Below are 22,865 nucleotides of genomic sequence, written 5' to 3' on the forward strand. Positions count from 1 at the left end.
CAATGGAGAACATTGCCAAATGATTATTCTGAGATCCTCAAGACACCGTCAGTTACCTGCTTTAGGCAGTTCAATAAAAGCGTCTCTCTCCCCCACCCCCCCGACCTTTCCTGATTTTCTTTTCCTTCTTATATCTTTCCCTCTCTGATGTGTTTACATTTTTATCCTGCTTTTAGTATCTGTGTATCATATTCTCATGTTATGTTTCAAGGCACATCTCCATGCTTTAAAGCACCATGTTGAACACTGCTTAGACTTTTTTTTAAGTATTAAAGCAGTCAAAAAAAATTCAGAACAAATAAACAATGCTCAGGGGAAATGCCACAGCAAAAATAAAATACAAGTACAGGACCACAAAATTATACTTCCATCTATGGAAACCAGCAGATTTTTCACCAGCCTGCTTCATTCAGCACCTTATTCATGCCCTGCTGATTACCATGTTAGCTTGGTAGAAGCACGTCATATGGAGAATACAGCACATAATTCTGCATGGCACTACTAAGGGAAGAGTGTGAGCCAAACTAAACATGGTAGGGGCAGCCACACAGCCCTGTGCAAATGGTGCAGTCATGTGAATCTAAAATGGTAGGTTCTGGGGTTTTTACAACAAAATGTGCACATTGACAAGCAGAACTAAATTTTTGTCCCATGCCGTAACTCCCTATATTCCATCAAATCATGGTTCTCCCTGCCCACAAATCCAGTGCAATTCTGGTATTAGAAGCAGGCTGGTGAAAAATAAATTTATTTTTATGCCTGTCCAGCCCACAGGGTTTGTTTTTTTAGGAAGCTCCTGTGATAAAGAATGCTTCAGTGCTGGGAATCCTGACACTCAGTATATATACTCAGTATATACCCCCTGTTGTCCTACTGCTGATGCAAACACAGAACAACAACAGCTTCCTCATTGCAAATAATCTAAATGGTGTCAAATACTACATTTACCCTACTAAGTAAGGAAAGTTGTGAAGTAATCATTACTCCAGCTCTAGTAAAGTGAAATTCCTCTTCCAGAAACAAAAACACTCACTGTACATTATTTTATATGCTTTGAGGCTTATTGGAGATTCAGAAAACATAGGCGAAGGCCTCAACAGCTGGAAACAGTTCTTCTAAATTCAGCCCTCCTTACCTATTAATACACTTTTATATTAACCACACACAGGCTTGTGTATATGGAAGTGCTCTTCAATTTAGAACTGTTTGAGTCCTTCCCACCCCACCAATAAAGTCAACACCAGGAAGTAACAGAAATGCCGTCAAGAAAACAGAAAGCACACTGAAAACTCATCACCAATTATGCCCACGAACTCTGCTCAAGATTTTACTCCGGAACATTCTATGACTCCAGAGCTCTGGAAGTGGGAGGAGGACAAACCAAGAAGTAACCTTCCTTGTATTCATGGGACTGACTTTTGAATAAGCGGGCAAAAAGATGGGCTCTTAGATTTTCAGCCTTCAGTATCTCTGCCTCGTCTGTCTTTTTAGCAGTTCTCTCACCTCACACCTTGCTTCCTTTTACTCATGGTTCCTTCCCTCCTTCCATCAGCAGCTTCCACCTACCCCTATTTGCTATGTTTTACATTCCCTTTCCTTGCACACCCAACCCATACCTGAAAAGGGACAGTGCATACTCCTGCATTGCAGGGGGGTCCTGCTGCCGTCTCTCTACCAGGCCCAGGACAGGCCTGATAGACTACAAAAGGACTGCTGCTGCCCAGAAAAGAGTACTGTTTACATTCTTTTAAAATGATTTTCAATTGTGTCATTTTTAATTGTTTCAAACTGTTTTTATGTGTTTTGGGGTGGTTCTTCAACTGTTTTTGTTTATATTTTGATGATGTATTTTGGATTTTTATATTGTAATTTTATCTTGTGAACCATCCTGAGACCTGCAGGTATAGGGTGGTGTGTGTGTGTGTGTGTGTGTGTGTGTGTGTGTGTGTGTATAAAACTAATGACCCTCAGGATCCCTTCCAAAGCCTGTCCACATCCTGCCCTTTTAAATCTGGGGTCTTCCTTGAATGATGATTTATTATTATTTATTGTTGTTGTTGTTGTTGTTGTTGTTGTTACAACCCAGGGCAAAATTCCTGTGACTTTTGGGGGAACAAGCCGGCAAAATTATTTTTAGCCAAACCTGCATGTTGTTTGACACATCATGCAAATAAATGACCTCTATGCAGAAATTGTGAATGTGGTATTCTGACATTATATATGGCTAATTCTGAGGGCATCGTTTAGCTTTAATAACTTTATGTCTCTACAAAATGGATTCTAAATTAACTTCAATACACACAAACACAAACATTTTAAAAAAGGGAATGATTACCGACCACCTGGGTAACTTTGGACAAGTTGGTTTAAGTATATTCAAAAGAGAGCAATAGAATGAATTTATTTCAGGAAAATGCAACCACCAAAATCAAATTACAAGTGAAACCTTCCAACTAAAGCAGTCCATGAGGCTTCAGAAATATTATCTTTATTGAAAAGAACTGTGCAGGTCTTTTTTTTCCTTTTTTGAAAGATTGCAAAAACTTGTTGACAACTCACTACTGCATAATGCATACCACATGAGGCATAGAAAGCAGGTTTCTACATTACACTATTAGCAAGCCATTCACATAGTGGTAGGTAGTTTAGTGTTATGTGGTCATACTACTACTACACAAAAGTAACATAAAGCAAGAGTACATCAAGGGGCGCCTATAATTTCTTTGGGAAACGTTTCAGCAAATATGGCTAGATCTAGAACTGCAGGTACGTATGCACTCTCCAAAACAATATTTAGCCTGCAATCCTAACAAACTTACCAAGGAGTAAGCTCCACGGAACACAGTGGGACTCATTTTGGAGGTAACATGCATAGGATCAGGCTCAAAACCAAGGTTAGTTTCCCTAGAGCAAAATCATCCTTGCTTAGAAAAGCCTTCAGTGAGAATGAAGGATGGAAAGTTACATAAAAGGCAGCATGGCACAACCTGCAGAAGCAGAGGCATTACATAGCCAGCTCGCTCTGCTGGATTTAAAGAGCCAGCTACCAGAACAGCATGTTGGGAATTTTTTCTATTAAAAGGCACAAGCCTACAGCTTATCAAGAACTGGGAGGAAGTGAGATCGCAGAGAAAAGGAAACTGAATCCCCAGAAGTTGCAAGCAAAATACAGCCTACTGTGCCTGATGGGCTTACAAAGGATCACAAAAGCCTTTTTTCTTTTTTTTTACTCCCTGCAATTGGTACCTGTTAGCAGTGCCCGTGCTGCTCCCTCCGCTGCTATGCTTTCTTGCCCGGCTCAGCCTCTGCGGTGGCTTTGGGTCCTGCAGTCCAAGGCTCGGCATGGAGGGGAAGGTCGAGGCATACCCATGCTCACACTCTGCAGAAATCACCAGCAAACGGGGAAAGAGAAGGATCAGTCAAGAGGGAACAAAACAGTAGGTTCCAAGGACACATGAACTTAGGGAGGAAGCTTCAGCGAGCCCAGAGATAAGTCCTCAAGGAGTGGCTTCAAACAACCAAGAACTCTGGCGGGTAAACAGGGGCTAAAGACAACAAGTCACCTGTCCGAGGGAGAGCCCAGAACATAGCAGGCAAATGCTTAGGATGGCATGCCAGCAGTTCCTAGACTCTGCCATTGGGGGGGGGGCATCTCTCCACCCTGTTTATCTACAGCATGTGAGCCTGCTCGCCCTCCCCCTTTTTCCCAAGACCTCCCCAAACACCCCATTCATTAAAAAGGAGAGAGAGAACAATTATTCCCCCTAATGGGGGACGTGTCATTCCAATCCCCACCCCCTTCCTCAATCCAGTTACCTCTCTCTCTGCGCTCCAGGTATTCAGCTGCCTCCAGAAGGCGCTGGATGTTAATCATCTCCACCCGTTCCATAGCCCCTGGGTTGGATGAGGCCGCTTGCCAGCCCCTGGGCACTCTTAGATCTTCTCCTGGAGAGTTGAGAGGAAGGACTCCCCGCTCTCCCCTTTTACAATAAGGGTGGCAACAACTCCGCTTCCTCTTACCGGGAGGGGACGGGCACAGGGCAGCAGGCGAGGCGGTACTAAGGGGCTGCGGGGTCCTTTCTGATGCCTCTGGGAAGTTTGATCAGCGAGACCAAGAAATGAAGAGGATCTAACAACTCCTGCCGTAGTTGCCCCTGGACCCTGCCCACATCCTACCTCGAGAGCCTGGCGCTCAGTCTCCTGCCCCTCTTCATCCCCTGGTCAAGGAGCACCACGACCCGCCTAGTCCTGATCCTTGGCTCTCGGGTGCTCTTTCCCCCTTCTCCGCCGATCTTGCCCCGCGCCTCCCCCTCCCTACACGCCGAGTCCCACCATCGATCCCTCCTCCGACCTCTCCGTCAGCCTTGCCCCGCTAGTCCTGCATCCTTGCTCGCCGTCGCTGCCCGCTCCTTCCCTTGACCCTACACCTTCCCATTCAACCTCGGGGCTGCCCCTGCATCCATGGTCCAAGCCCTGTTCCCTGGGATCTGGCGGTCGTTTTCTCCGCCTCCTGCAGCAGATCCTGTAGGTCCCTGCCTCTTTCACAGTTTGTTTACCTCTGGTTAGAAATCATGGGAGGCGGGGGGAGGGGACACACGCGCAAGCACACACACACGAGAATACTCTGCCGCGGGGCCGCTTGGGAAATGTAGTTTCCCAGCCTGCGCTCCCCCTTCAAGGGCGGGGAGCATGCACAGGAGCAGCAATAGCATTGTGGGAAGCCTCTTGCCTTCCGCGTTGCGCGCACCCTTTCGTGGCTGGACGAAAGCAGCTGCAGCAGGAGTGATGCAGGAGGGTTTCTTTCCGCCAAGACGCTCGTTGAGGGAAGTCGCTTGCATTTTAAAGTGTCACTCGCACTTTGTGCAAATTAAGCCACTAATTTGCACAGAACAGCTAAGGAGCCAGAGCCTATCTGGGTCTACTCGGAAGTAAGCGCCACTGATTTCAGTGGGACTTGCTCCCAAGTTAGTGCGCACGGAATTGTGGCACAAATGTGTGTGTATGGGGAGGGGTGCCATTACAAGACTGCATATGTTCTGTATTGCTTTTGTTTTTATTTTTTAAAAAAGCATTTTAATGCCTGCCGCGAAAACTACAAAATTCTGCTCTTGCAACTCTTCGAGCAGAAGCCGGAAGTCAGTTTCGCTGAGATCAGTGGGACCTGTATTGAAGTAAACACATTTTTGATTGGACGAAAATCCTTCACATCATGTTCCCTTTGTGGCAGAGCTGTCCGGTAAAAACGCGGTAGTAGGAGGGTTAGTCTGGATGGGGACCCTGCTGTTAATCCACCCGAGGTGGTGTAAAAAGCACAAGGTCAAACGTATTCAGAATCAGCACTGCCAAATCTCAGCTTCTGGAGTCTTATCAGGACAGGAATATCTCAGCCTAGAACTGCCCACTCTGTTTGCATGAAAGGCCCCCACTTACGCTGATTTGTCTCCATGCCAGTCTGATAGGTGGTTTGTTGCTGCTGGCCAGCATCACCTGAAGCGTTATCAAGTATTTTAATTTTTGACTGGTGATCAAAGATCCCTGGTTATTTCATCGGTGGGGGCAGAGGAACAGTTGATGGAAAGCAAGCATGCACCCTTCTCACAAGTGGTCCTTTCCTTCACCCACCCCCTACCACTTTGCCAGACCCCTGAAATTATTTCAAGGAGATACACTTTTCATATTCAGATTATTCCCAAATAATCAACTGAAAATTAAAAGAAGGCTGAAATCCTAAGCAGGCTTACTACTTGAAAGCTAATTCCATCAAAATCAATTGGACTAACAGCACAAGCCTAACCATGGCTACTTATACATAAGCCCTATTGAATTCAATGGAATTTACTTCCAGGTAAACAGGATTAGAATTGCAGCGTTACTTAAGAGAAAATAGGTTTAGGGTGAGAGTGTTAACATGGAAAATACTGTCATTTCTCTTCAATATAATGTAAGGAGAAAAATCACTCTCGCCCTCAAATTTTATTCTTCTGTATGGGAGCATGTACACTTTGGAATTCCCTGCTCATTGATATTAAGCAAGAGCTTTTGCTGTACTGTTTGTTTGATTTGACTGTTTACCCAGGCATGTATTTTTATATAAAACTTTAGTTTGCAATTCATATTTTTAAGTGCTGATTTTATTTCAGTTTTTAATTTTTTCAGTTTAACCTTTTTTAACATCTGATTTTATTGGTAATTTTAATGTAGATGTTTTAGGTAAACTGCTTACAGGTTTGGATCATTAAGTGTCTAAATCCTGTTATAGAAATAAATTTCAGAAGTCCACTCTTCTGCTTCTATGCCCCCCCTATCCTTTTTTATTGGTGCTGCCATTGTTGCCACTCTAGAAATGCAATAATAGGCCAGCTTGAACTAACCTGTCCTGCAGGTTGATTAAAATTCGGCTAATCAAACATAAGCAAATAAAAGAAAAACAAAGAAAAGAAAAAAATTAGAAGTTATAAACTGAACCACCTAGGCTAACAAAAAATGCAACATAAACTGTCACACAAAAGCAAGAGTAACATCATACTTTTATTAAGAACAAATTAAAAGCCATAAAGAAATTAGCGAGCTTTTCAGGTGATCTAAACTCTTCAGCAAACTGGATGGTAAACACACACACACACACACAGAGAGAGAGAGAGAGAGAGAGAGAGAGAGAGAGAGAGAGAGAGAGAGAGAGAAGGGGGCACACAGAACTGCTGAGCACATAATGGAAAGACAATGTCTGCAATTTGTAATAGCCAGTGCTTTTTTTCTAAAAAAAATGTTTAGGGGTATGCTCATTTTCCTACTCATATTGAAATACTGCCCCTCAATGAGGCCAAACTTAGATTCACAAAATGTTTAGGGGTATGTGTACCCCTGCGTCCCCCCAGAAAAAAGCACTGCTAATAGTTGCAGACAGAATGATGGGGAGGACATGCTGTGCAGAAGTACAGGACAATCCTATGCATGTTTCCTTATTTCCCCAGGTTGAATGTGCATAGGATTGCAGCCTTAATTAAGTTAGACCAGGCTTGATGCAAAGGATCTCAGGTTGTCCCAAAAACTGTAAGGACAGAGAAGCACATCTGTTCTCTGCAAAAATATAAACGCTAGCAGTTCTTCAGGCATGCCTCTAGCCCTAATTGCAAGACAGAAGGAAGATGTAAAGGAATACAGTATGTAGTAATCCTTGCATTAGCAAAGCTGGATATTTTTTTATTTTATTTTTTAAGTGGGGAAATGTGCTTTGAATGTTCTTTAAAAGTATAGTGGGTACACAGTAAAGGAAGACTCACAGATGGATCATGCAATTCTAGGATCCTGGGCAGGTGAATTAGTCATTTATTTAGTATTTCATAAAAAAGCTCCTAACATAACTGCAGGAATGTGGCTTGGGCAAACTCAAAACAACCCAGGACTGTGCCCTGCACCAAGCAGGAGCTTGGACAAGATCCCCTACAAGGGTGGGAAGCCTTGGGCCCAGGAGCTATATAAGGCTCTCCAAGCCTAAAACTCCAGTCCTGTGCTTTTGCCTGGCTGGAATGTGTCCATCTCGTGTGCCTGGATAAAAGACTAATACCTTTGAAGCACATTCAGAGCACATTCTTTCCCTCAAAGAATTCTGGGCACTGTACAGTTTGAGGGTTGCTGGGAATTCTAACACTGCGAGGGGTAAACAGCAGTGCCCAGAATGTTTTAAAGATAAGAATGTGCTTTGCATGTGCTTTAAAGGTACACAGTGTGTAGCCAGTGTATTGTTTGTGGACACATGGATGGGTGACTCCCTGGAAACCACACGTAAGCTGCCTTGGGGTTCATGACAGAAGAAAGGCGGGGTATAAATGTCATAAATCTTCATGGCAGGAAAGTACCCAGCTGAACAAAGGTAAGAGTCCATTGCTCTGCTTGCTTTTGCTGGCCCTGCCCAGCACTGGCATGCAACTCCTGGAGCGTTGTCCATGAAGGCATGTAGCCCTTGAGCCGAGAAATATTTATTTATTCAATGCATTTATATGCCGCCACCTATTCAAAACGTTCGAGGCAACCCACAACAATATAAAATGCAAAGCCATTCAGATAATTATAATTGAAAAATAAATATGACACCGCCCAAAGACCAAACTAAAATACAACAAGCTCATACTAATGAGCCTCAAAGGCCTAGGAGAACAAGTGAGTTTTCAACAAGAGCCGAAAGCACATCACTGTTGGTGCATGCCTTACTGCCTACTCTAGACAAAGAAGGTCCTTTCCCCCCTTCTAAAAGTCTATAATTTCAACAAGAGTTGGGGGCCTCAAGGGATGGCTGTGTGCACACTAAAAATGTAAAGCACCCCACAAATAATCCTGGGAACTGTAGTTTAAGGGTACTGGGAGTTGTAGCACTGTAGGGAGGGAACTACAGTTCCCAAGATTCTTGTTGGGGGATGCTTTAAATGTTTGGTGTGTACACAGCCTATATCTGATTAGGATTTTCAAATGTTGGCCTGCATTCCTTAGCCCAGAAAATATGAAGGCCCGTGAAAAGTTCTAGTGATGAAGCTAAGAGGGTTTGGTCCTGAGCACTGCTTAGAAGGGAGACCACTTGGGAACCACCACTGCTGTTGCCTTGTGCAGAAAGCATTTTATGTGTGTGCAGGGGCCAAATGTAATTGTGCCATCTGGTCGTGCCCCTTGGCATGCTGATCACCATGCACTAATGGGCACATAGGCCACAGGTTCATGCCAGTCTATCTCCTGTGTACAGATCATGTTGTAGGAGCCGTAGTGCATTGGGTTCTATGCACTCCAACACATAGAAGTTGATCTCACCAATGGGGCACGGCAAATTATCACAATACCTATTACAATGCATAGAAAAAAATGTTATCAAGGGTAGGGTGGTCGTCTGATCACTTTGGCAGAAGAGTGGGTTACAAATGAGATGGCATTTAGTACCCTGTAAAACAGACTGTAGGTGATTGCCATCCAGTTTCATGATTGTCTTCTAGGATTGGTCTTAACTGCAGAAAGTCACTCTCCTACTAAATGAGCAAAACAGTATTCTGTCAAAGTGTTCACTGTTGCCTTTCCCTTCAATTCTCATATCATAGGGATAGGATCGCCAACATCCTGGCTTTCTGTAACACGGGACACGGTTCAACTTCTCATGATGTAGACCTGAGAGATGCAAGGTGCGGACTGGGTGAAAGGGTCCTTCTAAAACAAGGGTAACCATGTCTGGGACTGGTGGGACTGGAGTCCAACAACATCTGGAGGGCCACAGGCTCCCCATCCCTCTGCTATAGGCAGGTTACAAGATTCACAACAGCAATCCAATGAGTTGGAATTATCTGCCAAAATGTTTGTGGCATCAGCGAAAGGTTCAAAGCTACATCAGGGTGTTCCATGATGCTGACTAATCCATAAACTCCCCAGGAACTGCATGTAAACAAGCTTAGCTCCTCATCCGGAAAGTGGGGCCATTTTAGGAGTTTTCTGAGATTGAAGGAAATAAGGGCTGTAAAATTGGCTTAGTAAAAGTGCTATATTTCTCCCCATACCCAGAAAACACAGGCCGTGGAGGAGGGGCATTCTATGGAGGTATTTTGGAATTTTACTTCTCACATCAACTTTACGGTTGAGCTTTCTTCTGTAAACATCAACCATGGCAAATAATGCAGTTTCCCCCCTTTTTTAAATGAGCTTCTCACCATTTCCTTGGAAAGTCTTGTGATAGTTGGCTTGTTAAAAACCTCTTGTATCACAAGTCACACACCACAGCAAAGTAACCCTCGAATGGAAAGCCAGAGTACCCTCAAGAAGTAGAGATCAGGTCACAGTCAGGGAGAAGAAGAGAGCACATTTTATGGGTAATGATGTCTTTGTCATTTCATTCTTTGGATTGCACTGCCTGCCAATTGGCAGCTTTGACACCAATGGGCTGTCTCCTCCCACTTGACCTTTTAAGAAAGGGACTGTTTACATCTTATTAATGGCCACTTCAGCACCCGACCCCTTCCATCTCTTAACAAGATCCTGAATCCAAGGAAGGACCTCCATAGCAAATTCCTGTCCATAAGCACAAACTCAAATTCTCTAAGTATTACTTAGTTGAATGTCACTCACTCTTTCTGAAGCAATGCTTGTCACTAACATGTGCACTGATAAATATGTCTAAATATTTAATACTTTGTGTAATTAGGGCACCCTGTGTGTAATCTTTTACCCTTGATACCAAAGGATATAACAAAATTCCACTATCATGAATATATGTGTAAACACTCCACCACTGTTTTACCTCCTTTGTTGCTTTGGGTCTATGATACATACAAGATAAACCTCTATGGCTACAGCAGCAGGAGGCCTCAAAGTTCACATAAATGCATAATACTGTTCAGATACCCATTTAACCTGAGAATAATATTGCAGCGGCGTTCCATAGGGATGCTTCAGCCACACAGATATTGCTCAGTGTTATCTGGGGGACCAGAGGAAAAAGGACGAGAAGCCACTACAATTGCTAACCTGCCTTATTCTTGGATGCTTGGACAAGCAGAAAAATGGTGAAAGCATCATTTTAAAACCTTGCAGTGTACTTGCGACTAGTGATTCTCAAGGGCAGAAAGTAGCATGGATGAGATTCAAATGATTTCCTGGCGGCACGTTGGAAAGCAAAGTGATTTGGAGAAGAGTGCATAGCACCTCTGCAGGTATCAAGTTCATTCCGTGTTGGTCAACTGTGAAAGCTAAGCATGACATCTGGATTCTGATAACAAAACAATTTTGCCCCTCGCTATCCTGCCTGCCCTTCTGCTGCAGCAGACACATTCCTGTTGTATTTCCTTTAAACCCTTCATTTATCTGCCTTCTTAATCAGGTTTGCCAACTCCTGATGCTCAGAAAAGCAAGTCAACTCTCATCCTCATCCAAATTGCAAGAGAGGCTTATATATTATGTGATCTAAAATAATACATTTTAGATTGCTTTTTATTTGCCATCTGGTTTCTGAGCCTTTAGGCTACACTGCGGTCAGACATTTTATTTTTTTTTATTTTTACTTCAGATACATGGTGAAGAAGAAAAAAGGAAAAGGGAATAATGGATGAGATGAAGTTGAAGCACTTTCATACATACAAGGAAAAACAATAAAGAGAGTGAACTCAAGCTACAGTGAACTTGAACTATGCTACTTCATTCTAATAGCAGCACTTGCAATTTATGCATATAGAATAAGTGCATATAGAATGAGTTATAAGTTATAAGTTATTTCTATAGAATAAGCATATAGAATAAGTTCTAATAGCAGCACTTGCAACTTATGCATATAGAATGCATATAGAATAATTGCAGCACTTGCAACTGATGCATATAGAATAAGTGAGATGCTTCTGATAAAAGAACATAAACAAGGCTTTTCTTTATATATTCTCCAAACAGCACAAAAACAGACCAAAAGTGTTTTGTTAAATGCATACTGAATGCCACAGACACTCAACCTTGTTTCCTATGTGTGTCCTTATTTTATCATTCTACCTCTGTCATAGCAAAATGAATCTTTAAATAGTTAATTTGGGGAACACACAATGTATTTTCACAGACATGAGAAATAGCCATGGGGCAATGCCAGTGGTTGAGCGCTCTTCATAGAGGGGTCTTGGGAGCTCCTTCCTCAGGGCCACTTCATCTGTTACGGCCTCAAAGGGGTGTTGGTGCTAAAATCTTATTGATATGGCAGACCTCCACATGGAGTGCATACAGACATCCAACTGACCGCAGTGTAAATTTGCTAATTTATCAAATGTTTGCTTAGGTTGGTTGGCTGGTTGGCTTTGTAGTATTCTGCTACTCTACCCCATTACTGGAGACTCTTGAGAGTCCCATGGAAAGCAAGAAGATCAAACCTATCCATTCTTAAGGAAATCAGCCCTGAGTACTCACTGGAAGGACAGATCCTGAAGCTGAGGCTCCAATACTTTGGCCACCTCCTGAGAAGAGAAGACTCCCTGGAAAAGACCCTGATGTTGGGAAAGATTGAGGGTACTAGGAGAAGGGGACGACAGAGGGCGAGATGGTTGGACAGTGTTCTCGAAGCTACGAACATGAGTTTGACCAAACTGCGGGAGGCAGTGCAAGACAGGAGTGCCTGGCGTGCTCTGGTCCATGGGGTCACGAAGAGTCGGACACGACTAAACCACAACAACAACAACCCCATTACTGACTTGTTCTGCTACTATACATAGAAGACTATTTCTCCATGCATTGCCCTAGTGTTGTTTTCTCACTATTTCCTGATTCTTTCTTTAGGGGAAAATATGGTTAATACTGTCCTCGTAGTCTTAAAAAGTTTATTTATATTGATCATGGTGTTGTTTTGACCGTCAGCAGAACATTGTCTTCTCTCTCTCTTTCTCCACCCCCTCCCTCTCTTTCTCTGTCTCAGAAGTTGTTCTCTTTCTCTTCTTAGGGGGGAAACCCCAGGATTTAAAAAGAAGATTCTGCTGCATTTAAACCTGTGCACCAGTGGGGCTGTCAGGGCAGCGGTCCAGGGCACCAAACAGCAAAAAAATATACAGGCGGCCCTGTAAGGCTATTAATCTCAGGATTATTATTTTAAAAAAACACCTAGCTGCGCCATTGCTACGAAGTCTTCTGTTGTATTGCTACTGTTGTATTGTTAAGGCTGATGGGAGCTGCAGTCCAAAATAATCCAGAGGGCATTAGGTTGAGGAAGCCTGCTGTATATGTTATGGCCTATCACAATCTGAATGAAAACAAAATGGAAATGGAACAATCATAAAATAGTATTATGTTTATTATTACTTTGCAATTAAGATTGATCATGGGCACACATACTTCATCCAGCCCTCGTTATGAAAAACCTCATCAAACACACCCAAAGTCCTGTTAGAAATATATTTTTAAGCAAATTCTTCAAAAAAAAACTGCAAAGATTTAAATCTTTCAAAATACATAAAAGCACTTAGAACAGAAATCAAAACAGAGCATAACATAATGTTGAAAAAGCAGGAAAGGCAAGGAATCACTCCACATTTAAAAAAAAACCCACAGATCACCCCACCACAAAAAAGCACATTACAATTAGATGCTAGTTGCATTTGTACTGGACCATGGTGTTGGTAACATCTGAAAAATGCTTAACTTCACCCATGATTGAACCTAACTGTATGTATGCCAGGACCATCACACAGTCTACAAGAATCTCCATGTTGAAGCCAAGCCATGTGGACGGCAGCTTTCAGACAGTATAGCTCCCACATGGACTGCCACTAGATTACAACGTATGAAGTGGATTTTAATCTTGGGATTAATCTTCGGGAAATGGTGAGTTATTGTTTAATGGTATAATTGCTGAGAATCCCTGTGGTGTTATTATTTTGCTTTATCTGTATTCCATGTGGCATTTGTGTGAATTGTCTTACTTCTATGCTTTATGTACACATACTCAGAAGGTTCCATGGCTCATTTGCCCTACACAATTATAGCACTGGTCATAAGGATGCACGAGAAATAAACTTTGGTATCACTTGTCGGCCAAAAGGCTATATGGCTGGCATTTAGCAGGTGCAGAAAATGCTCCACATCAAGGATTTCAGCTTGGGAGGGGAGGGGGGGCTCCAAACATGTTTCATTATGTAGGAGTGGTGTCAGTACCATTTGTTTTAAGCAAAATACTCCTGCCGCATAAATAATTATGTAAAGCATATTTCTAGACATTGGGGGATTAAAAAGAGAAGCAGGAGCCACGGTGATTTGATGTGGTCCAACTTTTTAATCAACCATGGAAGCCACAAAGCTCAGAGACTAGCACTGGTGTACCACTGGCACCACAGTAGCGCCTCTGACGATGCCACATTTTGAGAAAGATCACCGAGTCTTGTGACACCTTGAAGGCTGACAGATTTATTACAGGAATAGCTGTAATGGACTACAGACTATGTGGGCCACAGAATAAAAACATTTATTAGTCTTTTAAGATGCCACAATACTGTTTGTTTGTTTGTTTGTTTGTTTGTTTTTTGTAACAGACTAACATGGCTCCCGTTCTGGAAATCATTGAGGTCATGTAAAAATAATCTTGAGACAATCTCCCAAGAGGGTGAAAAGACCTTACTGATATGCTGATGGGCTGGCTAGCAAAGCATGTAGGGTATAATTATTACTGTATTGCTAACCTTAAAAAGACCATTTCAGGTTTGAGCAATCATCTCTTAATGAACATATGGATATATCCTTAGATGTTTGCAGCCAGTAATGCCAATGCCTCTCTCAATCATGCATTTTTAAAATACAGATATTCTTCTCTCTCCGTTATGGGTGCTTTGTATTGTTTCCATTTTGATCTACAATGCAAACACACATGTTGAAGTTACAATAATCTTGTGCTGCAACTGGGGATTCCTTTCTTTAAAAATGTTTAGGCCTTAGATGTTTGTTTAAAACACATGCCCAAGTATTATGTTCCTTGCAAAATGAACTCAACTAGTAGGATGATTACCATTATTATGAATTATGCCAGTGCTGGGCTTTATAAAATTAATGCAGATATTGCCCTCAAGCAGTAGCCTGCCTGTGGAGACAATGACATATGGTGTATGAGAATCAGAAGATGAAATGGAACTGAGCTCTCCTGTTCCAATGTGAGTTATAAACAAGCACTAGAAAAGTGAAAATGATAAATATTTTATATAAGGGAGGGGGAAGACAGTGCACAAGCCAATTGCAACCTGTCATAAAAAATTGAAATGATAATATTGATGTTAAGTCAGAGTTACTTTTTCTTTCTTAGCTGCCTTTAATTATGCATTTATTTATTTTGCAAAGTAATTGCACACGTTGTTTTAGTGGACTGGAACGGTCGTCTCTATATAAAAGAAGCCATGCTTTGCAAGGTAAGTGATTTAATTTACATTTTCCTAAAAGAAACTGCGGCTTTCCCGAAAGTCATATTTACTGGTCCGTATGGGGGCGGGGAGCGGGGATGGCACTACCAATCTGCAGCTAGTAAACAAGAGGTGAGCGCGAATCTGCGTGTGCCCTCCGCACGAAGGTTTACGGTAGAGCAGTGGCTTCACAAAGCCTTTGATGTGCCAAAAATTCAAAAGCAAAGCGAAGTGCGACAGAAGACTGGAAACATCCTGGAAAAAACTTCCAATCTTTATCTAGGCCTATGAGTTTCTGGTACCTTGACGGGCATAAATCCAGCTGATGGAAAAATAAATACAGAGGAAAGCCTTTCAAACATAAATAACTTTTACTGCCTGGCAAAGCACCCGCCCCATCTGTGCCCCAAGGAAGAACACGAACATTTTCTGGGCAGCCTGAGCGTGCTCTCTTTCGGGAGAAGCAGGGCGTCCCGCAGATAAAGGATTTCATCACTTGCTTTGCAATCCTGCAGGAATTTACGAGGGGCTCTGCCATTCCCTGCCTCGCCGCGCAGGCAGGAAAAAAGGCTGCATCTCGCGGCACCCTTTCCTGCCCTTGCTGCTGCTGCGATTATTTGCAATGGCGAGGAGGCCCCTGCCTCTTTAAGCAGAGACTATGACATCATCCGACCACAACTCCCAACAAGGACACCCTCTCGGCTGCAGGCACCTCCCATTGATCTCCAGGCTCAGCAACGCGTGACGTCATAGGGACGAAGGAGCGCCCCCATTGGCGGAGAGGCCCAGGATAGCCGCGCCTTCCGAGTTAGAGCGGGACCAATCAGAGGAGAGGAGTTTGTCTCCATGTGGAAACCATGTGGTTCTGAGCAGGAGGAGGAGCCGGGGCTGATTATACTGTAACCCAGCCAGGCGGATCAGAGTGCAGCCGAGGCAGCCCCGGCGTTTGCGTTGTGGCCTCGCTAATGAAACTTGGGGGGGGGGGGGGACTGCGCGTGGACGCTGCCAAAGTCCTCACGCCTTGTTTGTGTGTTTTTTTTTAAGAAGTTGTAAAAAATGGCATTGGATAAGCGCATTTTAAAAAGTTTTAGTGAAGCTACATGCGGGGAGGGGGGCTGCAGCACTGCTGGTTTGGGTTTGTTTGTTTTTTTGCAAATGCAGGAGGTGTAGAGAAGAGAAGCCAACATCTGCTCCTCAGCATTTTCTAACCGTGCACAAGGTGTGAGAAATCCAGAGTAAACCGAGAAAGATGCTTGTTCCCCGAAGGGGGGGGGGACACGCGCACGTGATTTCTTTCCCTGGAGGAGATTACAACTCACGAAACCGACAGCCCCACAGACTTTCAAATCGGGTCCATGGGGACTGCATTGTTATTCCACGGAGGCGTTATTAATACTCGGTATTGCTTTCTGAAGCCAGTGCATTGCTGCTGCCGCCCCTCAATTTATCCAAATAGCTAGGAGAGCGTCCCAAAAAATACGGGATAATAAAAAAGTTCGCATTAATGAGAGTGCTGCTGTTTACATCCAAGTTTCATATTTATGTAGGCCTTCCTGCATAAGACACCTGTCGAATTCAAATAAATAAGGCTGTAGAGGAGGACATAATGGAGGCGAGGAGTGTTCCTACCGCATATGCCTTGCTGATTCAAAGAGAATATAAAAATAAACCATTAAACTGACAGCACCATTTAACAACACGCAGATCTTCCGCTGTAAGCAAAATTACTGTTTTGAGTTCAACTACTGTCAGCACCTACAACCCATGTAAGATAACTGGAGGGGCTGCTTCTACATAACTAGCAAGACAATGCGTAGGTTGCTGCGTTGATGTAATCCCTTGTTGTTTTCTCCCTTTCTTTGGCATTGGATGAGGTCTTTTTAAAAAGCTTGGAAGAGGTTTTTTTAATTCTCTGGAGGGAAACTGATCCTGTACTTTGGTGCAGGTTTGTTTTTGTAAACTCAGAGAGAGAGAAGCGAGCCTGACCCAGTTATGTACACCACCTTCACCTGCACTAATGAAAGGAGGTGACCAAGAGACATGGAGTGGTCCCACACGGGCCAAGTTGCCAAGAGATCGGCGGGCGCCACCCCACCCTCGTGGGCTACCTGGCTACTTTGCTCTTTGCCTACGTGACTTCCCAGAGGAAAGGGAGGGAATGAGAGACCGCGGGGGTGGGGTGGGGGGGGTGCGATCCTGCTCCATTAATTTAGCTCATCTGCCTTGTGTGATCCGGCCGCGTCAAGCGAAGGTCCCTCCACCTGAGTCCTCAAAAGTCTGGTTGGGCGACTCAGGAGGAGGAACAGGATTTACAAGGAAACAAGCTGCCTTCTAAAAATATTTCCATTGATGACAGCAAGGCCTTTGCCATTGCAAAGCTCGACGACCAGGAGGAGGAGGAGGGGAGGCTTTGTCGAGTCTTCGCCCTCCACCCTCCTCCCGGAAACAATACCCATATCCACTTATTCATTAAAAAGAGAGAGAGAGAGAGAGAGAGAGAAAGCGATCAACAAAGGCTAAGCGAGTTGAGCTGCAATGGAAATTTACACGGGGGGATTGCGCGGGGGCGACAGGCGGGGGGAGCGCTAGATCCGTCAGGCCCACTTTGTCCGTGGGGCCGAAACAACAAACGCACAACCCAGAGACTGCTTGCAAGATGCAAATAATAAACTTAAACCCAAGGGGGGAGCGAGTTATTTCACACACACCCGCTCTTCTTCCCCACTGCAGGGGCTGACGCGATGCATTGCTTTATTTATTTCCCCCCTGACCTTCCTGGTACAGTAGATCACACGCCAGCGAGGTTTGGTTAAAACGATCCCCGGCTTGTTATTGTTCTAGGAGCCCCGCACGAAGACGTTGCAAACGAGCGTTTCCCGACGGATTGTTATTTTCGCTGACGGCGACGCTAGCGAGGGGGGAGGGGTGCTGGGGCAAATCCTTCTCCACCAGAGGGGGAAGGGGGGAAATGCACATACAGTATCTGTCTATTTGGCTACCCCGCTTTTGTTCCCTTACACTTATTATCCGGCTCGGGTTTCTGGACGGAGGAGGGAGGGGGAGGAGTGCAAGAGTTTAAAAATATAAACAAGCTCCCTCCTCCCTTTTCCTTTCTGCTTAAATCTTCGAAGTATTCCGTTTGTCTACTAGCCGAGCATAAAGTTTGTTTTGCATTGTCTCCCCTCCTCCCTCTACACCAGCCCCTAGTTTGGCCAGTTTTGTTCTCTCCCCCCCCCCCTTGACACATTACCAGTCTTTTATGGGAACGGGAGATCTCAGAAAAACATGCCACAAAGATGCAAATATAACATGATGACATTGTTCTGGGTCACTTTACGGATAGCACGGGTTCTGGTTTGCTTTGTTTCTGTTTCTAAAAAGAGAGAGAACTATACAAAAACAATGTTTTTTTCTAATTCGATCGGGTGTTTTTTTAAAAAAATAAAAAAATCGAAATCTCTTGGTGCATTAAAAAAGAAATACCGTATATATTTGCTGGGATGTGGTTGTAAGGGAGAAACTAACCGAGAGTTTAGCCTGATCTGGTAGCCCCGGCTCTCTCTCTTTCTGTCTTGTTGCATCTTCATGAAGATTTTCTTCATTTTCTGTTGTCATCGCACATGCCTGGCTCTCTTTATTTTTTATTTATTTTTTATTTTTATTTTTAAGGAGCAGCAGAAGAAGGAACCAAACATAACCAAAACTCCACTTACTTTTGTTTTCCTTCTCGATTTGCTCCAGGTAACTGGCTGCTTCCAGCAAAATCTGCACGTTCTGTAGGAAAGTGTTGATCTTCTCCATGGAGTCCTCGCTGCTGGTGTTGAAAATGTCACTGAACGGGCACCTGGACATATTATCTGCCACTGGCAGTTGCTGCTGCCGCGGCTGCCCTACGCCAGGCTCCACCACAGCATCCTCTTCACATTTGAATTCCTTCCTCGGCCTGCCACGTTTCCCCATTGCTTCTGCAAATGGAAACTTTGAAATTTTTAAAGCCCTTTTGGCCGACTTTCCTCCTCTTGTTGCAGTTTGTGTGAGTGTGTGTGAGAGAGTGTGTGTGTGTATGTCTAGGAGAGATTGAATGAATCAAGGGACCTCTTGATTCAAAGACTCCGGGCAGGTCCTAGTGCTCGTCTTTTTCCTTGTCTATTAAAAATGGGAGTTCATTTCTTTCTTTCTTTCTTTCTTTCTTTCTTTCTTTCTTTCTTTCTTTCTTTCTTTCTTTCTTTCTTTCTTTCTTTCTTTCTTTCTTTCTTTCTTTCTTTCTTTCTTTCTTTCTTTCTTTCTTTCTTTCTTTCCCCTGTTTTACTCAAAGGATTGAGCAGAGGTTCAACCACATTTTTTTATTTATTTTTTAAAAAACATAAACCCCTATTGGAATAAAGCACATATTATCCCTGCACAGTGCTTTATAGGGAAAAAAGGTTCCCTGACCCCAAGGAGCTTACAGTCTGATTCTCTGTCAACCACTGGGGGAGGGAAGTGCAGTACAAAGGTAGGGAGGGAAAAACTTGAGCAAATGAAGTTACATGATGTACATGAAGGTGTGTTACAACTGGGAATAAAAGTTAAGCCAAAGGGCATCTAGAAAAAGTAGAAATAATTATAACATATTATTTTTCATTTTCTAATGAACAACACGTACCTTTCCCTTTTGTCATTTCAAGTGTCAGTCACATAATCGTTAAGAAACTTATACCTGGATAAGCCAGTATTATGGTGTTTTGCTTTTTCTTTTTCAAAATTCTTGTTTTAAAAAAACCAAAACAGTGTAAAATATGAATTTGTTTGCTGGTTGACATAGCCCACAGCTTAAACTGAAGAAAAAAATGGAAAAGTAGCAGTAGATGGCTAGAAAATAAGGACAAACATCTCTTATTCCTAAATGTTGAAAGGCTTATTTGAGCTGTACATGGAACACTTGATCTCTAAAAAATGGAAACATAAATATAAAATGCTTTTAAAAAACTGGGATGGGCATAGGAAGGTGTTGTACACTGAATTTTCCTATTGGTGTGAATGAAATATAGCACAACATGACAATGGTATATCTATTTTTTAAAAAATCTACAGGTATGCTGTTTAAAAAGGAATATTAAAATCTGGGACAGAAACAATGGCATCATAAGTAGAAAAACTAACACAATAATCTCCACCTCTGAATTCTCTCTCTCTCTTACATTTCCCAACCGATAAGATGTTGTAGTTTGAAGACCAAAGAAGTGTCATTTCCCCACAACACATGAACTTGCTGTAGAAAAGACTCACAGTTCCTCTGAACAACTGTGCAACAACTTAGTCTTGATTGTGAAATAAACAATAATCAGGAAGGACTGCCACAGAACTACCACATGAAAGACAGAAATTCAGCAATTTAGCACACATATGATATAAGCATCATCATTTCTTATGCTGCACTGTCAGGAGCTGCTCCATGTGGTTAATCACTGAACTGCAGGCGGCAGTTTCTTTAAGTACAGTACAGTACCTTCAGACCCTGGACTGACTCTGCCCATCCAAGCTGGCGATGGGATCTTCCTGGGCTGCTGGGCAGAAAGGACTATAACAAGTTTCCTGTTCCAGCGATGCCTCACCTGAAAAACAAGGTTTTCCTGAGAAGTGGTGTGTTCTTGTTTCCTGGGTCTGGTTCCTAGTTTGTCCTCTGGTTTTGATTTGCTTTATTGGCAAAATATTATTAAAACAAACAAACTCATAAATGTGATACAGAAACGCCCTTTTTACATCATGGAATCTTAGGAATTTCTGTTCATTTTTGTGTGCATTTATGTGGCTGTCTTACTGGTTTTTAGGCTGTGTTTTTGCTTTAATGTTTTCATTCTATATTAGCTGGCCAGGCCATGCATTGCTGTGGCTCATCCCTGTGATTCTCCCCACCCTGTCCTGATCCATGACCTATCCCGTCCCCTCCTGCCCCCAACCCACACCCAGGCGAGTCCCCACCTCCATTCAGCCTAGTGTAAAGGCGAGCCTCCATTCGGCCTAGTAGCTGCAGTACCAGTGTAGCCTCCGATAGAGGCCCAAAGTTTTCTAGCTGTAGTACCAGTGTAGCCGCTGCTAGAGGGCGCTGTGTTGCAACCTCTTCTGCCTTCTATTTCCCAGCTTCCCCAGCCCTCTGATTTCAGGGTTCCAAACCAGTGGGTTTTACCTGGTTTTCGTGGAACAGGTGTGACATGTGGCCAATCTATGTGCATGGAAACACTCGCCTATACCCATGTGATGTTGTGGCCAAATTTGACCGTGATCAGGCAAGCGGTTTGGGAGAATACCGTGTTTTAACAAACTTGGACCCTCTACATTTTTATATATATATAGTTTTGTTTTCCAAGCTGTACATTGCTTAGAGATTTTTGAAATGCTAGGTGGCACACAGTATAAATGCTTTTAAACAAGCGAAGAAATACATTTTTAAAAGGTGACATTCAACTGTGATCATGCCTCCTTGATGGTGAATGGAAAGATTATGGGATTACAGAATTGTAGATTAGAAGATACCCCAGGGGTCCTCTTGTCCAACCACCTGCAATGCAAGGAATCACGTGACAGATGACCAAACTGTGTTTCAAAACCTTCAATGAAGGAGAGTCCACCACCTTCTGAAGTAATCTCTTCCACCGTCAAACAGCTCTGTCGGAAACTTCCAAATGTGTAGTCGGAATCTCCTTTCTTGTAATTTAAATCCATTGTTTTGGGTCCTACCTTCTAGAGCAGCGGAAAGCAAGCTTACTCCTTGTGACAGCCCTTCAGTAATTTGAAAATGGCTATCATATCATTTCTCAGTCTTTTCTTCCCTGGGCTAAACATCCCCAACTCCCTCAACTGCTCCTCGTAAGGCTTGGTTTTCAGACCCAGTATCATCTTGTTTGCCCCACTCTGCACATGTTCCAAATGTTAGTGTATGTAGAAACTTCTGGGTTTTGTGTGGCTGGCATGTAGCCTATTGTACAAGGGTAAGAGTCACATCCATTCTTCTGACCATTTTTGCCACTGACTTCACCCAACACTGACGTGTGGTCCCTGGAAATTTCCCCATGTAGAAATGTGGTTCTCAGGCTAAAAAGGGTTCCCAACCCCTGGTTTAAGGGATACTTCTGACACCAATGTTCCCTTTCTATCAGAGGTGCTAAAACAAATATCAGAATTACCTATTGAGGGATTCTGATGCCTGATTAAAATTGGACCATGGTTACAATTACCTATTACCACTAATACCTGATTATTGACCTCATGTACCTTTTAATGTGGACTATTTCCTCAATCAGCAGTGAGTGTACCATATCTTCTACACTGAGTACCACAGTGTTGATGTTAGATATATATTTCCAGAAGCAGACATTGAACGCTCACTGTTTTTGTTATCTCTTTTTAAACAAGTGTGCCCAGTACAATGGTTATATTAAAATGCATATTACAGAGATGACTGTCTTTTAATTGCTAGAGAATGGATGGCTGCCATTCAGATGCATAACATGAGCCGGGGGTTTGGTAATATTTTTGATGTAACCATTTGTGATTTTATATGTGTAGAAAAGGGGTTAACATGAATAAACAGACATTGATTTTTCTGCTTCCTATAACAAAATATTGTGTAGTCCCCAAATCTACTACATATTTTGGAAATCGACATGTCTCTCTGTCCATCTGTTTTCTGTGCTCTGGACACCTCTCTGCCATCCAATTTGGCACAAGGGTTCCCTTGGTGGAGGAACTGCTTGTCTGAATATTGGATACCATTTTGAATCAAGTCGGCACACTGAAACGTTCCATACTGCGCTTATTTGGACACCTCTTGAGATTTTGTCGCCAAACTTGGCACATCAGTTCACAAGATAGAGGAATCAGTTCAGATATCATCACATGCCATTTTGAATCAAGATGGCAGACAGAAATGTTCCAAATTGCACTGATTTGTACATCTCTGAAAATATTGTCACCCAATTTATCACAAAGGTTCCTGATGTTGAGGAGCAGCTTTTGGAT

The 22,865-nt window shown here is 43.1% G+C and overlaps 1 protein-coding gene across 3 annotated transcripts in view; it reads right to left on the reverse strand.

Moving 5' to 3' along the window:
- Positions 1–18,950, reverse strand: part of MXI1 (MAX interactor 1, dimerization protein) — a 76,074-nt gene extending 57,124 nt beyond the window's left edge. For 2 of the 3 annotated variants that reach the window (XM_088670618.1, XM_035132468.3), the window contains exons 1-2: positions 18,581–18,950; positions 3,247–3,379 (exon numbers count right to left, since the gene is read on the reverse strand). In XM_088670618.1, coding sequence (XP_088526744.1) covers positions 3,247–3,379; positions 18,581–18,827 — 380 coding nt within the window. In that variant the 5' untranslated portion in view covers positions 18,828–18,950. Of the gene's footprint in view, positions 1–3,246; positions 3,380–3,816; positions 4,561–18,580 lie in introns of those variants that run through there. The other variant, XM_035132469.3, reaches the window with a different exon arrangement.
- Between the last annotated feature and the right edge of the window lie 3,915 nt (positions 18,951–22,865).

Source organism: Zootoca vivipara, chromosome 5, assembly GCF_965207765.1.
Source record: "Zootoca vivipara chromosome 5, rZooViv2.hap1.1, whole genome shotgun sequence".
In the NCBI taxonomy this organism is placed as follows: Eukaryota; Metazoa; Chordata; class Lepidosauria; order Squamata; family Lacertidae; genus Zootoca; species Zootoca vivipara.